Below are 22,047 nucleotides of genomic sequence, written 5' to 3' on the forward strand. Positions count from 1 at the left end.
ATAGATAATTTTTTAGAGCAGCTTTTATCCCTTTCCAAGACAGTTCAGAGTAATGGGAGCCATGAAATACATCTCTGGCACGTACCTTTGTCTTTCTTCCTGATGTCTTAGGGTCCAGTATAGGATTAACACAAATGGAAAGTGGGCAGAAAGTTAATTGTTCATTCACAGCTCATGGCAATATCAAACATGCCATCTTCCACTCAACAAATTGTTCACCAAGCACTTTCACTGGGCCAATTTCACATTAAAAAGAATAAGCCATAATCCCTGCCCTTGAACTCAGGCACTTAGGCAAATAAATCACAAGTTTCTCTAATAAGTACTGTAACTGAAGCAGCACTAAAGAGCTTTCAGGGCAGAAAGAAGGGGAGTGACAGCCTCTGCCCACGTGCCCACGAGATCCAAAAGGCACTTACCCCAGTACTGACTTTCACAGGTAGTGACCTCTGGGCTGCTTCTTGAAGAACTAGTTGGCATTTTCCTAGCCCAGGATGGGGAAGAGCATTCCCAGGAGAGGGAATAGCATATGCAAAAAGCAATGACAGGGCATAGTATGTTTGGAGAACAGTGAGAAATTCAGCGAATCTGAATATATGGGGCAGAGGGACAGGAAATGAGCAGTGGTGCATGGTTATCTGTGCAAATGAAGCAAACTGGGAGGCCAGAGGATTCTGCATGTCTATGGCATCTCAGGCTTGGAGAATCTATTGAGGGCCAGGAGGAGCCTGAGAGCACTAGCTTGAACTATCTCCCTGACTTACCCACCTTCATATTTTAACTAGGATTCTCCTGTTGCTTCTTTTCTCAGAGGAGTCACAATATGTAAACATTAATACAATCCTAAGGTACCAGCAAAGGCAAAAAATATGCATCTGCAAGTGGTCCCATCACTGGTTAAATGATTCAGGAAAAGGGGCTGCAGTGGTCAACCTAAAAGGTAAAAGATTCATGAGAACACATCTTAGGTGGCAGAGAGTCATCAATTCCGGGTGGCCATCCTTCCTTCCTACCTGGGAGTCTCTCTTAATTCTCCTATAGGCTCTTTAAAAATACATGAGCATTTAGCACACATGTCCTTACCTGGTTTACTTCCAGAGACACCAGGTGGCTTCTTGAGTTCTGACTTCAGCTTAGATGCCAGAATAAATCTCCTAAACCACTCCTCTTTTTCTCTGCCAGTTCTCCCAAAGAGATACAGTATCTGATCTCGCTGGCCAGCTCTTGTTCCCTCAGGAGGATGGGATGGCTTCTTAGGGTCCTCCCCTCCCAGCTCTCTCTCAGTTGGTGGCTTTTCTTCAGAGGTCTCTTTATCAGTCTGGGCCTTAGACATAAAGTCATCTTGTCGACCAAGCTCGATACAAATAGGGTACTTTTTATTCCAGATTCGCTTTCGAGCCAAACTTTTAGGTACAAGATAAATCTACAGAGACAGAGAAATGATGATTTACACACTAAATTAAGAATTGGCTATACTTTGCATTAATACTATGCAAAGCACAAAGGTAAACTTTATAATCTTTTGACTAAGATGATGAATGTAAAATAATTACCACCTGTCTATAACACAATGATAGAAACTGGAATAAATTTTAGAAATAACCTGTTATTCTTCAAAATCATTCCAGAAAGAAAATGGTTAAGATTTTTGCAAGAGTTAAAAATATGTATAGTTTTCATGCAGTAGTAATTGTTTAGCAGATTATCATCAATTAAATTTACTTATCAACTGAGTTTAATAACCTAGGTAAAACTGAAGCTGAGGAAAAAAAAATTATCTAGATCTAGATGGGAAGCTAATGTCTATCATCAAGAATAAATTTATGTAAAAACTATTTTAAATACTTCTGTTTATTTGGGGGAACATAAAGATCACTCACATAAATTCTCAGAAGTACGGAGAACCTATAGCATATTGGAATAACATATAGTTTACATTTCTCAAAAACAGAAGCATATAACACTTCATCAAAATGCAGTTATTTTGTGTATCCATAATTTTCACATTTACACAGATGTCATTAGTTAATACCCTAGCACCACCACAGATAGTTTTTCATTTGACTGAAAAAATTAATTCTCAAAGGCAGAAGAATGTGCTACATTCTTGCTCTTCAAAGTGTGGTCCACGGACCAGCTGCAATGGGAGTCACCTGGGAACTCAAAACAAGACTCTCAGCCCTGACTCAGAGTTGCTGAATTAGAATGTGCATTTAAAAACATGCTAAGGTTATTAGTGTACACATAAATGTATGAAAGGTGCTCTAAATTATATACTAATATTTTAAACACACACACTATTGAAGGGAAAAAAAATACAGTAAAGCAACCAAGATTCCAAATGCTTTTCTTTTATGGAAGCTTCCAAAATAAGCTGGACTCACCTTACTGTCTGAGAGGTCATAGATTTTCTGGCTGATGTAGGTGACCTCTGGTTTTGTTTCATTATAGCTTGCTCTCCTGGATATATTTTTATTAGGCTTTGAAAGTCTTAAGGTCCCACCCTCAAGCCGAACAAAGACTGAATGTGTCAAAGTTGCATGGTAAGTTTCTGGATCATAGTTGTAAATCTCATTCATCCATCCCTGAAGGAGAAAAACTTCCATTAGTGAAATTAGAATAAACACAAATCTCATTCAGTATAAAAATGAAGATCACTGTGGTAGTCCAGAGACTGAAACCAAACTTGACTATTACACAAGTGTCGATTTATTGATGACTAGAGGCTGTTGAGACAAGTGCTCAGCTTGAAGCAGAATCGGTGTTGAGGAGGAATTTGGTATGTTTTTTGAAGGTTCTTTCTTCTTCCCAAACAAATCAGGAAACTCAAAAGTTTTGTTCATTTAAATTAAGCAAGTCTGTCTGCCTGCTCCTCCGGGGGTGAGTAATCCGGAACCGGGTCTGGCCTTAAATTAGCCAAACACACCCTCTTCTTAGCCTACCTGCAAACAAACTGAATTTCACAGACTTCGTCAACTCAGGCTACCATTCCAGGACTCAGAGAACACTCACCACTCCGTTTCTATCTCACCAAAATCACATAGTAAAGCAAAAATTAACCATTAAATAAATCACATATATGATCAACAGTGTCAAAATTCAAAGAGAAATAGTAACTTGAGTTGAAACTGTGTTCCAGGTCTCTCCCCACCCATTAACACAAATGCACTTATATATTGATTTTTTTAAAGAGCACACACATTAAATGGTATGGACAAGACACAAAAGCCTAATGCACCATAAAACTGCAAAGCTAACCTCGTAGCTATAATCAATACTCATCATTTAATATTCTACCCACCCCACAGTACTTTTTCATATGCTATAGGTGGCCCAGACCTCTTTAAAAGAAGTTAAGGAATTTTAATTGATATTTTCCCACATCCCTCATTTTATTAATGTCTTTTAACAAGCAGAGATACTAAAGATCACTATACTAGAGTAGAAATTATCCCTTCCAAGAAACAGCATTTCTGGGGTGAGCTTTTGAGTTTCACATTAAGTATTCAACTGAGAGCCTCTGCAAGTAAGGAATCCTCAGAATTATCTTAAATTCATTTATCCATTCATAGAAACATGCACTAAGTCTCATTAACATGCCAAGTAACATATCAGTTGATAGAAAGATTTTAAAAAGGACAGGATTCTTGACCCATGGCTGCTCCCAAACCAGCAAAGAATCCGGTATTCATTTTACTATCCTATGGCCCCACTAGAGTAACTGTAAAAGAAAAAAGAGTATCCTGAATGTGTTAAGGAAGTAAAAATAGACACAAATACTTCTTTGTCATGGTCTGTGTGTGTGACATTTATGAGCCAATTACACAGATTTATATACCTCAGTGTTTTTTGTCTGAGTTTGTAGTATCACTCCCTCCTCCCAGTGAGTCACTGCATCCATTAAAAAATGTTGAATAAGCAAGCAGTGGCCACGGGAAGAGGGTGTAATCTAAATATTTGCAAAGAAACAACAATGACCACAGCAATGGAAGTGAAGAAAGGGACAGGCAATACAGGGCACAGTGGGGCCTGAAGTGGACTGTATTTCAGAGCATTAGTTTGGGTAGGTTAACTTTGTTAAATGTAGAATTAAGTATTTTGTCTTTTTCCTTAGTCTGTTATTATAGTGAAGTACATTCATTGATTTTCAAATGTTGAACCAGTCTTGCACTCTTAGGAAAATTATGTATTGGTCATGATGGGCTGAAGCTGGATTATAATAGCTCATGAAAGCTGATTCTACACATCTCTGTCCAACTCCATGGTCATCAGGGACCTCACGTTGGTAGCTTACAACTGGCCTCTGCGGGAGTTTTCACACTATGGAAATCAGTGAAGAGTACAAAGAGGGCTCCCCATCCCCAATCAAGAGAGCCAGTTTATGAGCATGTAACTATTATTATTCTTTTCATACACTGCAGAATTTGATTTGCTAATATTTTGTTCATATGTCCAAGTTCATAAGGGAAATAGGAATATAATTTTCTTAATATGTCTTCTAATACTAGTTAATCTCATAAAAATGAGTTGGGAAGTATTTCTTGTCCTGTTTTCTGGAAGTTTGTGTAGAATTGTTATTTCTTCTTAAAGATTTGATAAATTGCCAATGAAGCCATCTGGGCCTGGAATTTTCTTTGTAGAAAGGTTTTAAATTATATATTCCACTTCTTTAATTGCTGTTGAACTATTCAGATTATCTATTTCTTCTTGAGTGACCTTGGTAGTTTGTGTCTTACAAGAAATTTGTCCAATTTCTAGTCATCAAGTTGTCTGTAGTATTTCCCTATTATTCTTTTAATGTCTGTACAGTCTGTAGTGATGTCCTCTCAGTACTGACATCAGTAATTTGTTTCTTTCAAACCTTTCTTCTTTTCTAATTTAAGCATTTAGTTATTATTAATTTCCCTCTAAGCATTGTGTCAGCTACAATTATTGATATGTTATATTTTCAATTTCACTGGATTGAAAATGTTTTCTACTTTCCCTTATTACTATCTTTGGACCCAAGGGCTACTTAGAAGTGTGTTGTTTGACTTCCAAATATTCGGGCATTTTCTAGATGTTTTCATTATTTTTTTAGTTTAATTCCATATGGTCAGAAAACATGCTTTCTATAATTAAGTCTTTTAAATTTGTTACAGTTTGTTTTATGGCCCAGAATATGGTCTACCTGGTGAATGTTCAAGTACACTATAAAAAAATATGCATCCTGTCTATTTTTGTTGGGTAGTTTTTTATAAATGCACTTATTTGCCTTTTTAAACAATGTTTGTCTTAAAGTGCTTTAAACAAACATTTTCACTAAAGATCTCCTGGTATATAATCTATTTTCTTTTTATCCAATTTGGTTGCAGAACATACTTTCTTACATGTAACAGGTTTATTAGGCCTAAACTTCTAAAGGCAACTAGCTTAAAACAAAACTTGAAGCAGATTTAATTTTTCTGGGCTGTTCAAGAGCCATGCTCAAAGCCAGGTTATATTTACTTGCAGAGCTACTAAAACCAAGAAGACTCCATGGAAGGAGGGATAGAGGGGCTGGTCTCTAAGAATTCCCTAGGGTCACAGATTGACTATGAGATTAAAATTACAACTTGCTCATCAATATCATTTATGAGCCATCTGGCTGTATGGTCCCCACCTGGGATTGCTCTTCTTGAGTCATTTCACTCTGAGAGTCCATCTCCTGGCTAGAGAAGAGGCTTCCTGAGGTACAGAGCATGTGTGATACCTCTGTGGGCCCATTATAACTTCTTAGCTGAGAGACTCAACCTTTACTGAATGACTATCCTGAATTATACTAATCATACTTTGATATAAGACAAACATTCCCATAACAATATCTTCATATAAAATTTTTCATTCGTTTCCAGCTATGTAAGATCATAGAAGACATGTAAAAAAGGCAACAGAATTAACATGGCACCAGAATTTTGGTCAAACATTTAGAGTTATAGTTATCATCCAGTCACCACCAGACTAGAGAGGCTGAAGGGGGAAAAAGACAAGCATTATATTATAACGCTATTCTCGGGTAATCAGACAATCTCTCAGAAACAGAGAAATATGAGCTGCAGAGATTTTTTTCCCTTTCAAAACTCCTGAGACTAGACATGAATAAGAGAAATTTAGGAATAAAAAGTTTTTTTCCTAATTGCTTTCATTTTGTCTTTTCTAAGTCAGAAAATGCAGCCTTATCCAGGGAAACACTATCCAATGGAAATATAATGTGAGTCATAAATGTACATCATGAAAATATGTAACTTTAAATTGTCTAGTAGCCATATTAAAAAAGAAAAAAGCAGGTGAATTGGTTTTAATAATGTATTTTATTAACTCAATATATCCAAAATAGTACCCTTTCTACATGTAATAAATATTAAAAATTATTAATGACATTTTACATGCTTTGTTTTGTACTGTCTTCAAAATTCTATGTGCATTGTAAAAAACTTAGACCACATCTCAGTTGTGCTCTTGAACTAGCTACAGTTCAAGCACTCAGTGGCCACATGTGGCCAGCAGTACTGAATTAGAAGTGCACATCCAATTGTTTTCACACATAGATACCTGGCTCAACCAGAATAGTGTAAATCCTCTCCTCCCGCGGACACTTTCAACACACAGTTTTGTGCTGTTTTACTAGTTGCTGTATATAATTAAATGAGAGAAGAGAATCTAAGGAATCTCCAGATGAAATAATCTACTTTAGAAATTCAAAAAGTCTTTAAAAAGCTAACATGCAGTATTAAAAACTCAGGAATAAGAATAAAAGTAATCTAGCTAGAAGGCAAAAATTTTTCAAAACCCTTATAGTTCTATAACATCTTTAAAAGATACTCAATTTACAACCAAACTTCCAGTTAAGTTTTTAGCTTATTCCTTTGATTTTCAGTAGAAAAGACAAGACACACAAGCATGTGTGTTGAGATATAAGCACCACATCAGCATCTCTGTTTACACGGTTACTTGGATGAAGACCAGTTCTTCGCACTAGTTTAACAAACTGCTCAATTACTGGTTCAACAACAATTCTTATACCTGGTTAGTAAAAACGACCATTTTCATAGCGCTTCAGGGAGTCAGTTTTTAGCCACAAATCCAAACTCTCGACCCAGCGGCCTGAGCTTCTACCCGTGCGGGAGAGCCAGTCATCTACAAAGTTCTTGCTGGCCTGCGGTAGCCAGTATCTTCCTGCATGCCTATGGTTCTGTGATGATACGTGCTTATCCTTTGCTGACAGCTCTGACAGATACAGGTCACCCTCTACCACCACCTGCCAAGTTGCAGAAATACTAGAACAACCTGATTCTGAGAAGAGGGTTTCAAATCTTATATGGTTCAAAACCACAAAGCCACTACCTGCCCCTCTTGAGGAGACAGAGGAGAGAGGCAGGAGTAGGCCTAGGAAGGGAATTTGAGATGCCCTCCCTTGAGAAATCCCTTAGGAGCTCAAGATCCCTGCTTCCAGTCAGGCCTGGTTTGAATCCTCCTCCCAACCCCCACCCTTTTACAGCCACCAGCAGCTGTGCTCCAAACACAGAGGCACTCTTGGTTTCTCCTCCCCTTTCATCTTCACATTTCTTCCTTCCAGCACTACCATTTTCTTTCATTTGTGTTAATTACCTATCAGAGGTTAAGTCCACAGCTGCCAAAAAACAAATAAATGCAACCCATGAATCCAGATTTGTATTGCATGTCTATTTGTGAACATTTGTTAGCTTAAGTTAGGCCCAACCCTTGATCATACTTGAGTACATGAAAGACTGCTAGTCAATACACAGGCACTGAAACCAACCCCAAACATTAGCATAATTGCTCAGTCTTGACACACTTGGGTTCCAAAGCTGGCTTCACCACTTACTAACTGCCATGTGCATGATGCTTGTCCTTAAACCCTCAGTTTTCCCACCTGTGAAAGGGTCTAGCATAGCTTACTTCCCAGCTGCATGCCTCCCAGATTCCCACCACACACTCTGCTCAAGCCATAATGACTCCATGCAAACAAACTTGAGGCATAAGTTACATATAGTGAAAGGAACAAACCTTACACACATGATTTAAAAAACACTAATATTAATATTTATAATACTAGCTGACACAGCTCATATTATGACCCAGGCCTTGCAGGTGCATTGTATCCTTTATTTCTGCAATTCCTTACAATTTTACAAAGGAAGAAAGTGGTAAGAGAGGCTAAGTCATTTGCCTAGAGAATGGTTAAGAAGGGAAGAGAGTTCTAAAGGGTGGCAAATCTGGGCCTTAAGCCAAGTCTAGCTGAACTCTGAGGCCCAGGCTCCTATATTACTTCCGCGGCATAGCCCACCTTCATTCTGGCTAGTTGTCCCCCAGGCCACAGCGAAGATGACGCTTCTTCCAGGAAGTTCTGATCACTGAGGTTCAGGTCTCTGTTGCTTTCCTCTTATCACTGCCTGTTTAACAACGGTTTGTTGGCTGAATACATGAATGTAGTCTAATTCAGAGGGTGCCTGGAAGGTTAAATAAAATCTGCCTGTAGAGCACAAGTAAATAGGACAGGCTAGTGTGTTCTTCACAGCTTGTAAGTATAGTTCTAGCTGCATAACGGGAGAGAAGCAAAGGAAGAGCCAAGGTCCGATTAAATGCAGGGAGATGCGGAAGTTGCCTTAGGAAACCTGGACACTGTTCCCAAGGAGAAAACCAAATCATAATTGCACAAAATAGCACCGAACAAGAAAATAAGTAACCTCAAAAAGAACCTTAAGAGTGAAAAATGTTAAAGGTTTCCAGGCAGAGACTAAATTAGCTACTTCTTATCTATAGCAGAGAGAGGTAGGTGCTGTGACTGGAGCCCATGCTTCCTGACTCCCATGTAGGGCTCTTTCCAGAACATTACACTCTTTGACAGCAAACCTTGAGATACTCAGAGGTACTGCTACTTGACCCACAACAGTCAGGCATCCAGGATGCTGACTGGCTCCTGGGAGGCTCAGGCCAAAGATGACCAGGCATAACTCTTCCTGAGTCCCCCAATTCGGTCCCAATGTACCTACTGACATGAGACCAGGCTGCCTTTGCAGAAAGCAATTTCCCAATGCAAACCCAAATTTCCTTTTGATACTATCAGTTGTTAAATTTTTTACAGGACTTGACCAACTCCCTGGAACTTCCAGACCTAACTTGTTAAATACCAAATCTTGAGAGCCATATAGCAACTCCAGAGCCTTCACCCTATTCCCCATACAGTGTCTAACTGTCCACTGCTCAGCTGGTCCACAATTCTTCACCCTGAATTTCTTACCAAGTAAGATATTTCTACAACTTAATTTTGTTCTGGAACATGGGAGTGGGTATAAAGACATATAGCATATAGCTAGCAACTCATTCCATTTCAACAGCTCAACTAAAAAACTAGAGATGCTCTCAACCCACCCTAAAGCAACTCAAACAAGCCTTATTTCTTTCTGAAGCTGGAACTGTTAAAATGGAGACAGTGCACCCGCTGGGAGACAGTGACTACAGTCAGCTGGGCTGCAGCTGTCCGGCCCACAGACTTGTCCTGTGATCCTGTCTGTAAAAGGTCAGGGATTCTCTTCAATTCTCTGCTAGATTTAGAAGCCATATCTGGCTGAAAGTACAAACCACAATCTATAAAGGGACTCATTTAATACTTGGAAAGATTAAAAGCTACAATTAACCTTTTGCAAAATAATAGAATCTGGAAGAACTACTACTGTGCTCACTTGCAGTTACAGTGCCAATCAGGAGGTCAAGGCCAAAGCTCTCTTGGTCAGCTTGATGCTGAGCTGACCAGACAAAAGCGCCAGCCCTTTGGCCCAAGGAAGTGATGAGGCTCCCTAACATCAGTGTGAGAGATGCCTGAGCTGACACCCTGCTGTCACACGGCTGTGTGGGCATTTGAGGCTGCCTGTCACTCAGATCCCCTGCCTCATTCCTAAATAAGGAGGAACAAATCCTAACCCTAAGAACAGAGTTAGGACCTGCTGCTGAAAATCATCTCTGAAGCAGACAAAAAGGTAATTACTTTTCTTTTGTCCACAAAATTAAAACATAAGCAAGATTTTCCTCTTTGCCAGGTTTAAGCCCTTTTTGATCTATTAATAATGGTTTAGAACCAGAGTCACACTTGAAACATGGTATCTTAGATCATGGACTTGGAGACTATGGCAGGAACAGTCTACTCAACTTTACAGAGCTTTAGATACAAATTTGATTTACCATGAAAAACAGATCTACATATTTATAGAATTCATACTATGAATGATAGCCTCAAGCAAGTACTCAACATTCAAAATAAACGCTGCTCAAAGACACCATCAAGAATTTTTTAAGTCCACAAGGGAAGGGAAACACCAAGAGCGTATCGTCCACACCTTTCCAATGGCCTGCTTTGAGGTCACTTGCATAGCCTACTGCTGCATTAAGCAAACGGTTTTTAAGTCAGAGATAATTTGCTCATGACTATAATTCAAAACTGCATGAGTCATACAAACAGAAATCCAAGAACTTTATGAAATCTTCAGGAGGCTTATCATCACAGACATGTGGCAAGGTCAGTGTGCAGGAAGGCACTGAATTAAGCATACTCCTGGTCAAGTGACAAGTATACTCTTAGAGAAGGAACATTCAACTTGGGTAAGAATGCCCAGCCAAACAAACATTCCAAGCGCAAGAGGCTGATTCCAAATGCCTCATTCTCCCCAGGCCCAAACCTGTTCCTTCCCTGGGTCCCTGCTCAGGGAACCCAAAATGAAAGCCCTGGAAGGTAATCCCCAGGGGTTGTTGCTGTAAATGATGCCCCTGGGCTCTGCAGAATGTGCGAGGCCCTGCCTTGAGCTCACTTACCCAGACTGCCATGCTTTAAATCACATTAGCTTCTCCTAACATTCTGGTCTTCCCCCTGGCTTTCGTGTCTTCACATGTCATTCTGGGTTGAATGCCTGTGGCAGCCTTTCTCCTATTTGCTGCTTCTCATCAACAGCATGAATGTATGATCCCAAACATCAAGAACAAGCAGGATTTGGAGGAGGTTCTGAGTTCTTCTTGGATTCTGACGACTCTGGCTTCACAGAGGCTCTGATTGCTGTATTCCAGAAAGTAAAGCTGCCGACTGGCAGGGTTCAGAGGGGGAGATGGTGGAGCACCCCTGAGGCCTAACCAATGGCACACCAGTCTTTGAGAATAGCTACTATTGGCTGCAAATTGGTCTTTTTGGTTCACCATCCCATATACCCATCACTGTAGCAGTGTCATTTTAAAATACAAACGTCTGCAGTGTGGATAGAATAGTAAAATCACTCAGAGATAAAGCACAGAGAAGGTTTACTTCTCTCTTCCTCCCATGCCTCTTCATGTGAAGTCACTTCAAAGAAAAACTGCAATGTTCCTTGAATTGTTTATGGAGCCAGAAAAGGAACAAGACTCTTGGTCCAGGCTGCAAGTACCTCCTGGACTCATCAACGACAACTTACACAGCTCAGAGTTTTAAAAAAAACACATGATCTCCTGAAACAGTCCTCAAGTACCAAGCCGTGCTTGGTTCATGGGGCTCCCAGGCAGAATCTACATAGGACATGAAATATGCAGGATCACCGTCAAGGGGCTGGCACTGTACTAGAGCTCTGTCTCACAGGCAGGCTTATAGCCTCCTATGTCAGTGAATTTCTTTAAAAGTTTCCATACCAGCCTTCAAGAACTGCACCATTATATCCTCTATAAAAAAACAACTAAAAAGGACCAGATACACAGAAAGTAACTCCAAACAGCTAATTCCCCAAATCAAGCTATTTTCAGAAAGAAGCTCTTTCAATTCACCCTAGAAACAAGTGCACAGATCTGTTGTATAAAGAAATCAAAGCCCATCTCCTCTATCACCTTGAAGCCATAAATCTGGAGGCAGAATAGAAATCTAGAACTCGCTACCATCTCCATTTCTCCAAGACTCTACTTGGCATAAACCGTTTGAATTCGGGAGGGCAGTACTCTAGGAATGCTGGTAAGAGAACAGACTTATTGCCAAATGATCAAGTAATAAACATCAAGTTTCAAATCCTGCAAAGATGGACCATCTTGGCTTTTCCGTTGCAGTGGGAAAAGAAAAAACTCACCATAAGCTGTACATTTTAGTAATTACTTTTTTGTCTTCGTAAAAGATCACCCCTATCAACCTATTGCCAAACTTTTTTTAAAAGCAAGTATGAGGGATTTCTTTTAAAAAGCAATTTCAGATGACAGGTTCAATACTGACTCACTGCCTACATTTTCTGATAAAACCTCACCCATCCATCCATCCATCCACCCATCCATGCATAACAATTATCAAGTGCCTAAGTGCTGAGGACCCAATGATGAACAAGATGGATATGGTTGTGCCTTCACGCAGCTTATGGTGTGTTAGAGAAGGCAGCAAACAGATAACTATGGCTCTGATAAGCACTATGAAAGTGAGGCAGAGAAGGCAGCTGTGCCTCCAAAATATAGGTACCCATTCCATAGTGTAGCGATGTTGCTGGGAAGAAGCTGCCCAGCCACGTCCTAGATTTCCCAGGACTCTGAGCACGCTGCAGGGCCTGTGCAACAGCTCACCCCAGGGGAATGTGAATGGAAGTGATGTGTGTCACTGACTGGCTTCTAGATTTGGGCAGTATAAGTAGTATATATTCTCTTTACTTTTTCTTTTCCCTTCTGCCAGTTGGATACAAAAAATTCTGCCAAGGGCAGGGTAAACTGGGCCTGAGGTTTGTTTCTGTAAAGTTTCACTGGATCACAGCCACACCCATTCTTTTCCACATGTCTACGGCTGCTTTCTTGCTACAATGGAGAGCTGAGTGGTTGCAACTGAAATGGTATGACCCACAAGCCTTGGCCCCTTAAGAAAAAGTTTGCTGAGCCACAAGACAGAAGGAATCCAGGCCCCTGAATCAACATGTGGAGGTCATCCACCCACCAGGAATACCCATACTGGACTGTTAATGGAGCAAGAAACAAACTTCTAATTGGTTACAATAGCCTGTGTTATCCTGCCTCCTACAGAAAGTAAAGCACAATGTTCACTGAGAAAATACAACAGAAAATAGACACTCAAAGTTAGACTCCACTATACTTCCTTTTTTTATCACAACCTTTGGGTACTAAATTCAATGTCAATGCTGCTAAAGGTTTTAAAGGGTAATACTTTTAAAACAGACCCAACAGTATGCTCTCTTCCTCAGTAAAAGTAATTAAGACCAAAGAACATCTGTGTTTGAAATCTTTGGACTGCAACATACATGACCCTCCTAATCTATAGTGGCGTCCCTTTTCAAAGTAAAGAATGTATTTAGCCAGGTTTCTAAAAACAGTCCTGCACACCAAATGACAGACCTCAGCCTAAAATTACTTTCCTTATTAGTAATGAAGCTATTCTAAACAAGTTGAATGAAAAAGAATTACCAGAATGATCATCAGAGTTGTTAAAACAGCAATCATGAAGAATACTCATAAGACAGCCTAAGACAATTTGCTTGGGTAATGGGTGTCAGTCTGTGACAGCATGTAAGTATTTGTTCTCTACAAGGAAAATTCAAATACATTTATCCAGGCACAGAGAGAGAAGAAACAGTCCTGCATGGCTTAATCAGGACTTAAAAGAAACAGTCCTGCACGGCTCCATCACTCACTATTGTGTGACCATGGACAAGTAACTTAACTTCTCTGTGCCTCTGCTGCCTCATGACTACAACCCTAACTGAAAAGGGCTGTGCTGAGGATTAAATGCGACAATGCACCCAACACTTAGCTCACTATAGGTGCTCTATATCATGGTGCTGTTTTATATTTGCAATGATCAGATCAAAGTGACCAGACTCCCATTAAAGTCCCATTCTCCTGGCATTCTTTGTGTAGTCAGTAACTCTTGACACATAGCAGTGATTACACTCAGCATTGAACACTGACTGGATTAAAATTAAAAACTTCCCAAAACAAGTGCTCAAACTAGTTTAACTAAATGCCATAGTTGGTCATTGGGCAATGGTATCATTGGGCAATAAGTATCATTTTTCTTTGGTAAAGTTATCATTAATTTCCTTAGAGGGTATGTAATTCAGGTAGTAGCACTGCTCTACTAAAAATGCTTTGCAATCATGCATAGTGAGTCATTTTTGCTCCATTTCATATATTAATACTAAGCCTAAGTATGTCATATCCTCCAGACTCAGCACCAGCTCCTCTTAAAAAAGTCTCAGAGTCTATTACCATATGTTATATATTGTAATATGTATATATTTTCTCTCTCTCTCTCTCTGTATATATGTGTGTGTGTGTTTGTGTGTGTGTGTGTGTGTGTGTGTGCGCGCGCGCGTGTGTGTGTGTGTGTATGGTCTCCTAATATATTATATGGAAAAAATAAAAAAGGTCAGGTTGCAAAATATATGATTCCATTCAATCTAAACAAAAAGAGTGCATGAATATGCATGTGTATGATGTATGTACCTATGCATGCAGAAATTTAAAAATACAAAAGCAAAACTAGGATATATACCAAAACATTAACTCTAATTCCCTCCCACTAGCATGATAAAGAATAAATTCTTTCTTTGGGTTTCTTGTGTTTTTTAAAACACTGGCCATGCATTTCTTTTGAATAAGGTAGAAAGTCTGTGAAATTAAAAAACAAAACAAAATAGTATTTGGGTCCTAAGAGTTCCTCCCCTTGTTTTTGTTTTTTTATTTGTTTTATGGGACAATAAAGATTATTTTTAAGTATTCTTAAATTAAACAGAGAGGAGGAAAAACATATTAACAGAGAAACCAAACAAGCTTTGAACTATTAAAAAAAACAACAGAAAACAAGTGTTGTCAAGGATGTAGAGAAATTGGAACCCTCCTGCACTGCTGGTAGGAATGTAAAACATTTGGTACAGGCACTGTGGAAAATAGTATGGCAGTTTCTCAAAATACTAAAAATCAAATTACAATATGATAAAGCAATTCCACTTCTGGGTATATTCCCAAAAGAATTGAAAGCAACATCTCAAAGAGTTATTTGTATATCCACATTCATAGCAGCATTAGTCACCACAGCTCAAATGTGGAAGGAACCCAAGAGTCCACTGATAGATGAATGGATAAACAAAATGTGGTCTATACGTACAATGGAATATTATTCAGCCTTAAAAAGGAAGATAATTCTGCATTACGCTATGATATGGATGAACCTTGAGAACATTATGAGAAGTGAAATAAGCCAGTTACAAAATGACAAATACTGTGTGATTCTTAGATGATGTACTTAGAGCATTCAAAATAAAAAAGACAAAGTGGATGGGGGTTTCCAGGGGCTACGGGGACAGGAAAAATGGGGAGTTATTGTGTAATGGGTATACAGCTCCAGGTTTACAAGATGAAAAGTTGTGGGGATGGTGGTGGTGATGGCTGTGCAACTATGTGAATGCATTTAATACCACTTAACTTGAAAAATGAATTAAGAAGATAAATTTTGTGTATCTTCTTGCAATTAAAAAAACTGATATATAAATATATGAAATGTATGTGCCTATGATACATAAACTATGTAAGCTCCAGCTATTCTTTTATATATGTATATTATGAAACATATACAATATACTAAAAATATTTTAAATGTGCAAAAATAAATATAAACGGAAGTTCTAGTGTTTTCTTCCTGCATCCTAACAGATCGTCTCGGCACCCCTCACGAGGCCCAGATCCCAAGACCTGACATGTACTGACAGGTGATGTCTCTTTCTCCAGCCAACATCCCACTGTGCGCAGAGGAAAGGTGAGGGCCAGCACTGGCCGTCCACTGACCTTGGTTTGCCTTCTCTTTCTCCTCCCCTTCTCTTGTATCCCAGGGGTACTTAATCCTTCTCCAGGGTCTCAAGAATATTTAATCCTAACAGATTCAGCTATAACGAATCCTCAGCAAGTAGAAAACCCCTGGAAAGTTTAGAGAGATGACATAGGAACCGGATGTACGTGCTACTCTACAGCACTATCCTTAAAAAACTACTTGGTGAACTGGTAAAACTTGAACCAGAACGTGGTTTACCAGGTTAAGTGTCTTGGGTGCCTAGAGAATGAAGAAACCCCCAAAGTAAAAAATGGCACTTATGCAAAACCCAATGACAATAACTGAAAAAATTAAGTTGTATCTAAAACACGCCTTATATGAGAGAAAGTCTATGCCAGCCAGCTGCTGCAGAGAAACTTACCTTAAGTATTTCAGGCTCTTTGATATCCAGAGACCTTGTGTTCCACCGTCCTGGATTTTTATGTAGTCTGTGATATTTATGAGCACTTGGTGGTGTAAAAAACCAAATCATGCAAACTGCAGTCATGAATCCAACGCCAATTCCCAGAAAGAGTCCGTTCACGTAATGGGGGAGGGGGAGGATGAGGTACGCGTAGACACACACTATAAAGAAGCCCAGCGTATTCACTGGTAATTCCGGGCGCTGCGTGGCCGGGTCTACCTGCTCTTCGCTGTCAAGAGCCGCACCATCGTCCGCCAGCACCTCTGGCTTCAGGGGGATATCTGGGAACTTGCCAGCATCACTCTGGCCCTCTGTTTCCAAATCAAAGTCCTCAGTGTACAGTTCACAAAACTCTTCATCTTCTTTGCTCACTAGGGCAGACAAAGAACATTTCTCAAGAACTAGAGAACCAGTCTTCAGGCCTAAATCCTTCAGGCTGCTCACCTGGGAGCTTTTCAGTTCCGCCTCTCTTGTGGGCTCATCAGTGGGTTTTGAGGGGTCACTCTTGGGGACGCTGGGGTCACTCCCAGAGCCGTCCCCCTCGGAATCATACTCTTCCTCCTTGATGCTGTAGTTGTTATTGCTTTCCAAGTGACCATTCAGGCTGGACAGATTGGAGAGTTCTGAAGCACTTGAAGATAAGGCTTTGGGCCTATGGCTGCCACTTTCTTCCCCTATAATTTTACTAAGGAGCTGGAAAGGCTCATATATGACTTCTGAAAGGCGTCGTTTAGTGTCTTCGATTTTAGCCTCCATTTCGGGCACTTTAAAAAAGGAGCGCGTGTCAGAGGGAGAAGTCAGTGGGGAAGAGGGTGCGGTTTTGGAATCCCCACCTGTGTTTCGTGGCTGTGTGAACTGCTTGAACAGGTGTAGATTCAGCTTGGAGTCAGGCGGCTTATGGGACACAGTGTCTGACTCCTGCCTGGAGGTGTCTGTGGACAGAGACTTGACTAATGTCTTCATCAAGTGCCTGTGCCTTGGCGGGTGGGGGGAGTCTTTCGGCTCTACCTCGGTTGACAGGGACTTCACAAGGCTCATGAAGGGCTTTGTGCTGGAAAGGGCGGAGGACGAGGCACTGGCTGAGAGGCTGGGAGACTTGGAAGGAGAGGACAACGTAGAAGAAGAGCTGGTTTTCTGCTCAGAAAGGGATGACACACTGGGAGAGCTAGCTAAGGGCCCGGATGAAGATGCACCTGGGGACAGAGCCAATGGCACTGTACTGAATACTTGCACTGCCCGAGGAGGGGACTCCAAGAGCTTTACAGTGTTCTTGGACACAGGCAAAACGGCAGGGGACACAGACAGTTCATCTGCCAGGCTGGGCTGGGCAGCAGGGCCAGCAGGGTCATGGCCACAGGGTTCAAGATAGAGGTCTTCCTTGGCTTCAAGCCCCGTTACAATGCTTCGGTCACCCAGCCCCTCCTCAAGGGACTCCCTGAACTCCTCCTCCTCTTCCTCCTCTTCCTCCCCGGATGCCGAGAAGTGAATGGCGATAGTGTCTCGGGACACGGACCTCTGCACCTGCACCCTGGGGGCTGATGGTTTTGGCATGTCAGTGGGTTTTCCGGCATGGCCACCACTCAGGCTTGTCATTGCCGGCTTCACAGGGGCTCAGGCTCTGGAAACAGTGAGAAAACCAGAAGTCAGAGAGGGTTCTCCGCGGGAGACACCATCATGTACAGACAGAAGCACAGATGAAGCTCACTTCCAAATGGTAATTACGCTTTTACTTGGCAGATGGCCACCGGTTTTTCACTTGAGTGAGTTTAATGGTTTCATTTTCACCAGATAAATTCCAGTTAGGTATTCTCTTTTATGAGCAAACTACAAACCAGTGTTATAAATGCCATATAATCTGTCTTACTTCACAACATTTGTGTGTCATTTCCTCCTTCTTAACTGGCTCATTTCTATCAGCAATTCTGTATTCCAAGGTTTTAAATACCTGCACAGTAGATGTTACCAGAATTACTTCAGAAGTCCACCAGGATAAAATGCAGCAACCTGATGATTTTGAAGCTCTTGGAACAAAAATTTCACTAGTGGTTTTCTAGCTATAAGAAGCTAACCCAGGAGGATTATTGTTTCCACTGCAATTTTTACAGCAATCCTAACAATTATCTGGCTTGCATCTCCCACCAATACCCACACTATCTTGTCACTGCAAATAAGTAGCACAGTATCTAAGTACAGAAAGGGAACCTGTAAACTAATTGCCATGACCTGTTGACTTCTTTATTCCAATGGTGGGCGCCATTTAGCCAGCCATGAAGATGGGGCCATGTTCTGAGGCTTCAAGATAAAGTAAACTTGTATTTTAAACTGAATCCAAGATTCAAAGGGGAGGAAAATGATGTGTCAATGCTGTGACCACCATGAACGGAGAACTCTGCTAAGGGCTATGGTGAGAGACACAGAAGCCATACTTTCTGCTCTTCTGGAGCTTAGTAGCCAGCTGGAGAGCAGACAGACACCTGAAAGGCTGGGCAGCAAATCAGAAGACACCAAGCCCACTTTGTAACATCTAGTATATTACCTCTCTCCCTATTCACCAGGCCCGTTTACTGCCCCCCAGGCATCATGACGCGTCCTACAAGATGGGAATTACCACCACAATCTGGAATGAAGCCCTGTCAAAAGAGCTAAAACACACTTAAGTGGACTTTGGGCATTCTGAGGATGGTGAGACCAGTGTGGGAGGCAGGACACCCACTGGGCCTTGTAAACTGATGGGTAGTTTGTGGCAGAATGAGCATGATTAGAAAGAAGCATGGGTGTGTCCCACCACATGGGTCTGTCCTCCACCTCCAGGATGGAGAATGGCTGTGGGGAACCGTGGGAGGCCACCAGTACAAGAGAGGCATCATGAGGGAGCAGAAGAGCAGCCTGGGGACCAGGAGACAGGGCTGCCTTGCTTTCTCCTCTGCCAGCTGACTCTGTGGGACCTTAAAACAAGCCAATACATCTCTGGTTCTTTGAATCCTCTTCTGTAAAATGAAAGATCAAGAGTTCTTTCCAAATATAAAACCCTACATGTTTATGCTTACTGACAATTATACACAGCCCAGTGTGATATATTTATACAAGTAATTTACCACAGACATTCAATACTGTGTTCCTTGGTTGTGCCTTTAGTTTTGAAAACTCCTGTTGGTAAGCCTTCTGCCAAATACTCATGTTCAAAATGCTGGCAATTGATACTACCAACAAGAGAAAAGGTAATGAGGGGTGGGGGAGGCGGGGGTGCAGGAAGCAGTGATCCTGGGTCATTAGAAACAGGAGTACCCAGTGATGACAAGGATTACGTCTCACAAGCCCAGCACATGGGCATATCTGAAACTACCCATTTGAGTATGAATACTTGAGAGAAATTACATTCATAAACACTTTGCAACAGAGTTTTGCCCATGACCCATAGGCTTTCCTATTCCCTTTAGATCCAGGGAAAGGGAATGATCTTTATCAATCACACAAGGCAATTTAAATCCAGGAGCTGGCAGCAAGCTAAAAGAACACAGCCTTGGGTCCAGGACAATCCTGCCCTGTTGTCTTTAAGCCAACAAGTTTGTAGGCTCAGTAAGAAGAAAAATACCAAGCACAACACATGTTTTTCATTTAACTGCCATCTAATTTTTATGAGGTTAATTTAAAAAGAAAATTATATGGGTAATTTAAAGTTTGGAACTTGATAATCCTCAGTAGGCTGAAAAATAAGCTTCATTTGAATTGCTTTAATAACATAAAGGATGGTCTGCAAGGCTCTGCTGTTCTGAGGCTTCTTCACAAGTAGCAGTGGCTGTATGTGAAGGTGACTGTGGGCACAGGCGCAAATACAGAGTGTACAATTTGGGGGGTGAACAGTGTGAGTCAGTCCTCTGTGGAGCATGGCATGAGCAGAGAGTCCTATCTGCAGGTGAGGGTGGGATGGCCTGGGAATCTGCAAAGTCAGGTCTAGTACAGGGCCAACAGGAGGAAACAGCAGTGCATCCTGGAGCCTGTGGTCTCAGCACCCAGGCAAGGCCTCAGGCAAGAGTGAGCTGGCACCTGCCCGGGAAGGGCCACCAGGAGCTGCCTACATGCTCAATCCTCCTCCGCACAGTCAGGGCCCTGACTAGCTGGGACCTCTGCTGATCTCTGACCAGGCTGTCTCCAGCCAACAGGGCCCAACTACGTGGTTGGGGGCAGGACTGGGAAGCTGGAGTAGCAGGAGGCAGTCCAGCTCACCATCACTAATGTCTTTATCCAGAGCTCAGGCAGTAGCTTCAGAGATTCAAAGTAAACTCCCCTAAGTCCACACTGACCAAAGCCTGGCTCCACTTCACTAGTTTTTCACCAAGATATACCACGAGGCTAGACAGCACCTACTGCTCTTTAAATGCAAGGAAATCTCAGGGTCTATTTGCCCAGCTGCAAAATGAGTGTTCTCCACTCAGTGGGCCAACTCAGGTAAGTCTATTCAAAAAGCTCACATTGTTCTTTAGTGTTTACACTACCATGTGGTTATTTTCTAAGATAATAAATATAAATGACTTATGCTCCCATATTTTTAGGGGGGAAGCTATTTAGAGAAAATGTTCTCTGAACCTCAGCCTTAGTTATGTTTCCAGGAAGCAGAATATCTCAACGTGTCTGCCAATGAGCGTTTTCCAAGGTCTTGACTATAATTCTTAACTGAAGTTACTATGTTTTGCAAAAATGTTCATCGCTCTAAGATTGAGAAAGCCTTTAATAAGGGTTTCTCTCCCCAGCATTTATGCAGGATTCTATTCTATACCATCAAAACAAGGAACAAATTTATGACTCTTACTGACCTGAACTCATAAAACACAAAGGCCTCCAACAGGAAGCCTGTAAACAATTATCTTATCATGAACCCCAAAGGGCTTTCAACTTCAGTGGAGTCAGAGTTAGAATACCAAACATCCATGAAATTCATTTTATTTCTAGTCACTCAAAAGGTTATCATCATTAATTAGGCCATGAAAAGCCAATCAACAATAAATCAGGCTATATAATGAAAAATGAAGGGGTATTTCAAGACTCAATGTTGGCATTTATTAACTCAGATATAATAACCTCTCTAAATTCTGGTGTGAGAGGGGTTCTTTCTTTTTCTTTCCTTCTTTTTCTTCCTTTCTTCTTTCTTTCCTTTCCTCCCTTCCTTCCTTGCTTTCTTTCTTTGTTTTCTAATAATAACTTCCCTTTCCAACCCCCAGCTGTATTTCAAACAATTCAATCCTGGGATCCTACAGAGCCATAAAAAGAGAAAATAGTTCCTTCCAGGCTGCTGACTTATCCATATGGTCCTCCCACATTAGAAAAAATAGTGATGTGGCCATTTATATAATAATTATTATTATTAATTTCTAATTTATATGCTAGATTGGAGGAAGCGCTGGAGGAAGGAAAAAGAGAAGGGAAGCAAGGAGGGTAGGAAGTAACTTTGGCTGAAAATTGAACTAGTTTCTAGATATAGAGAGCACAGTAATTTAGCATCTTAAGAAGCCTGGTTTGAAAAGTGCCTCATTTCTCTGGAGCATCGCTAATCCTTTAAGATTACTAAAATTTTTTGTCTTTATAAAGTTCAGTCTGTTAGACACTTGCTGCCGCTGAACAAATTTGCATTTGGGCATATGCTGTATGAGTACCATCTGCTAGCATGGATTGTGTTAGTCAATAGTTTTAATTCAAAAACTTCTCTTGGCAGAGGAAAAGAGGAAAGCTGCATTGTATTGCAGAGGGTGGCTTAACACCTCTTATCTGTGCATCTTAAATAGAATCTGGTTTTATA

The 22,047-nt window shown here is 40.9% G+C and overlaps 1 protein-coding gene across 5 annotated transcripts in view; it reads right to left on the minus strand.

Moving 5' to 3' along the window:
* The window catches only part of TEX2 (testis expressed 2), a 91,835-nt gene that overhangs the window by 36,042 nt on the left and 33,746 nt on the right, over positions 1 to 22,047 (minus strand). For all 5 annotated transcript variants that reach the window (XM_036996875.2, XM_036996874.2, XM_073235779.1 and 2 more), the window contains exons 2-4: positions 16,215 to 17,874; positions 2,385 to 2,585; positions 1,084 to 1,423 (exon numbers count right to left, since the gene is read on the minus strand). In XM_036996875.2, the coding sequence (XP_036852770.2) occupies positions 1,084 to 1,423; positions 2,385 to 2,585; positions 16,215 to 17,849 (2,176 nt within the window). In that variant the 5' untranslated portion in view covers positions 17,850 to 17,874. The remainder of the gene's footprint in view (positions 1 to 1,083; positions 1,424 to 2,384; positions 2,586 to 16,214; positions 17,875 to 22,047) is intronic.

Source organism: Manis javanica, chromosome 4 (genome assembly GCF_040802235.1).
Source record: "Manis javanica isolate MJ-LG chromosome 4, MJ_LKY, whole genome shotgun sequence".
Classification (NCBI taxonomy): domain Eukaryota; kingdom Metazoa; phylum Chordata; class Mammalia; order Pholidota; family Manidae; genus Manis; species Manis javanica.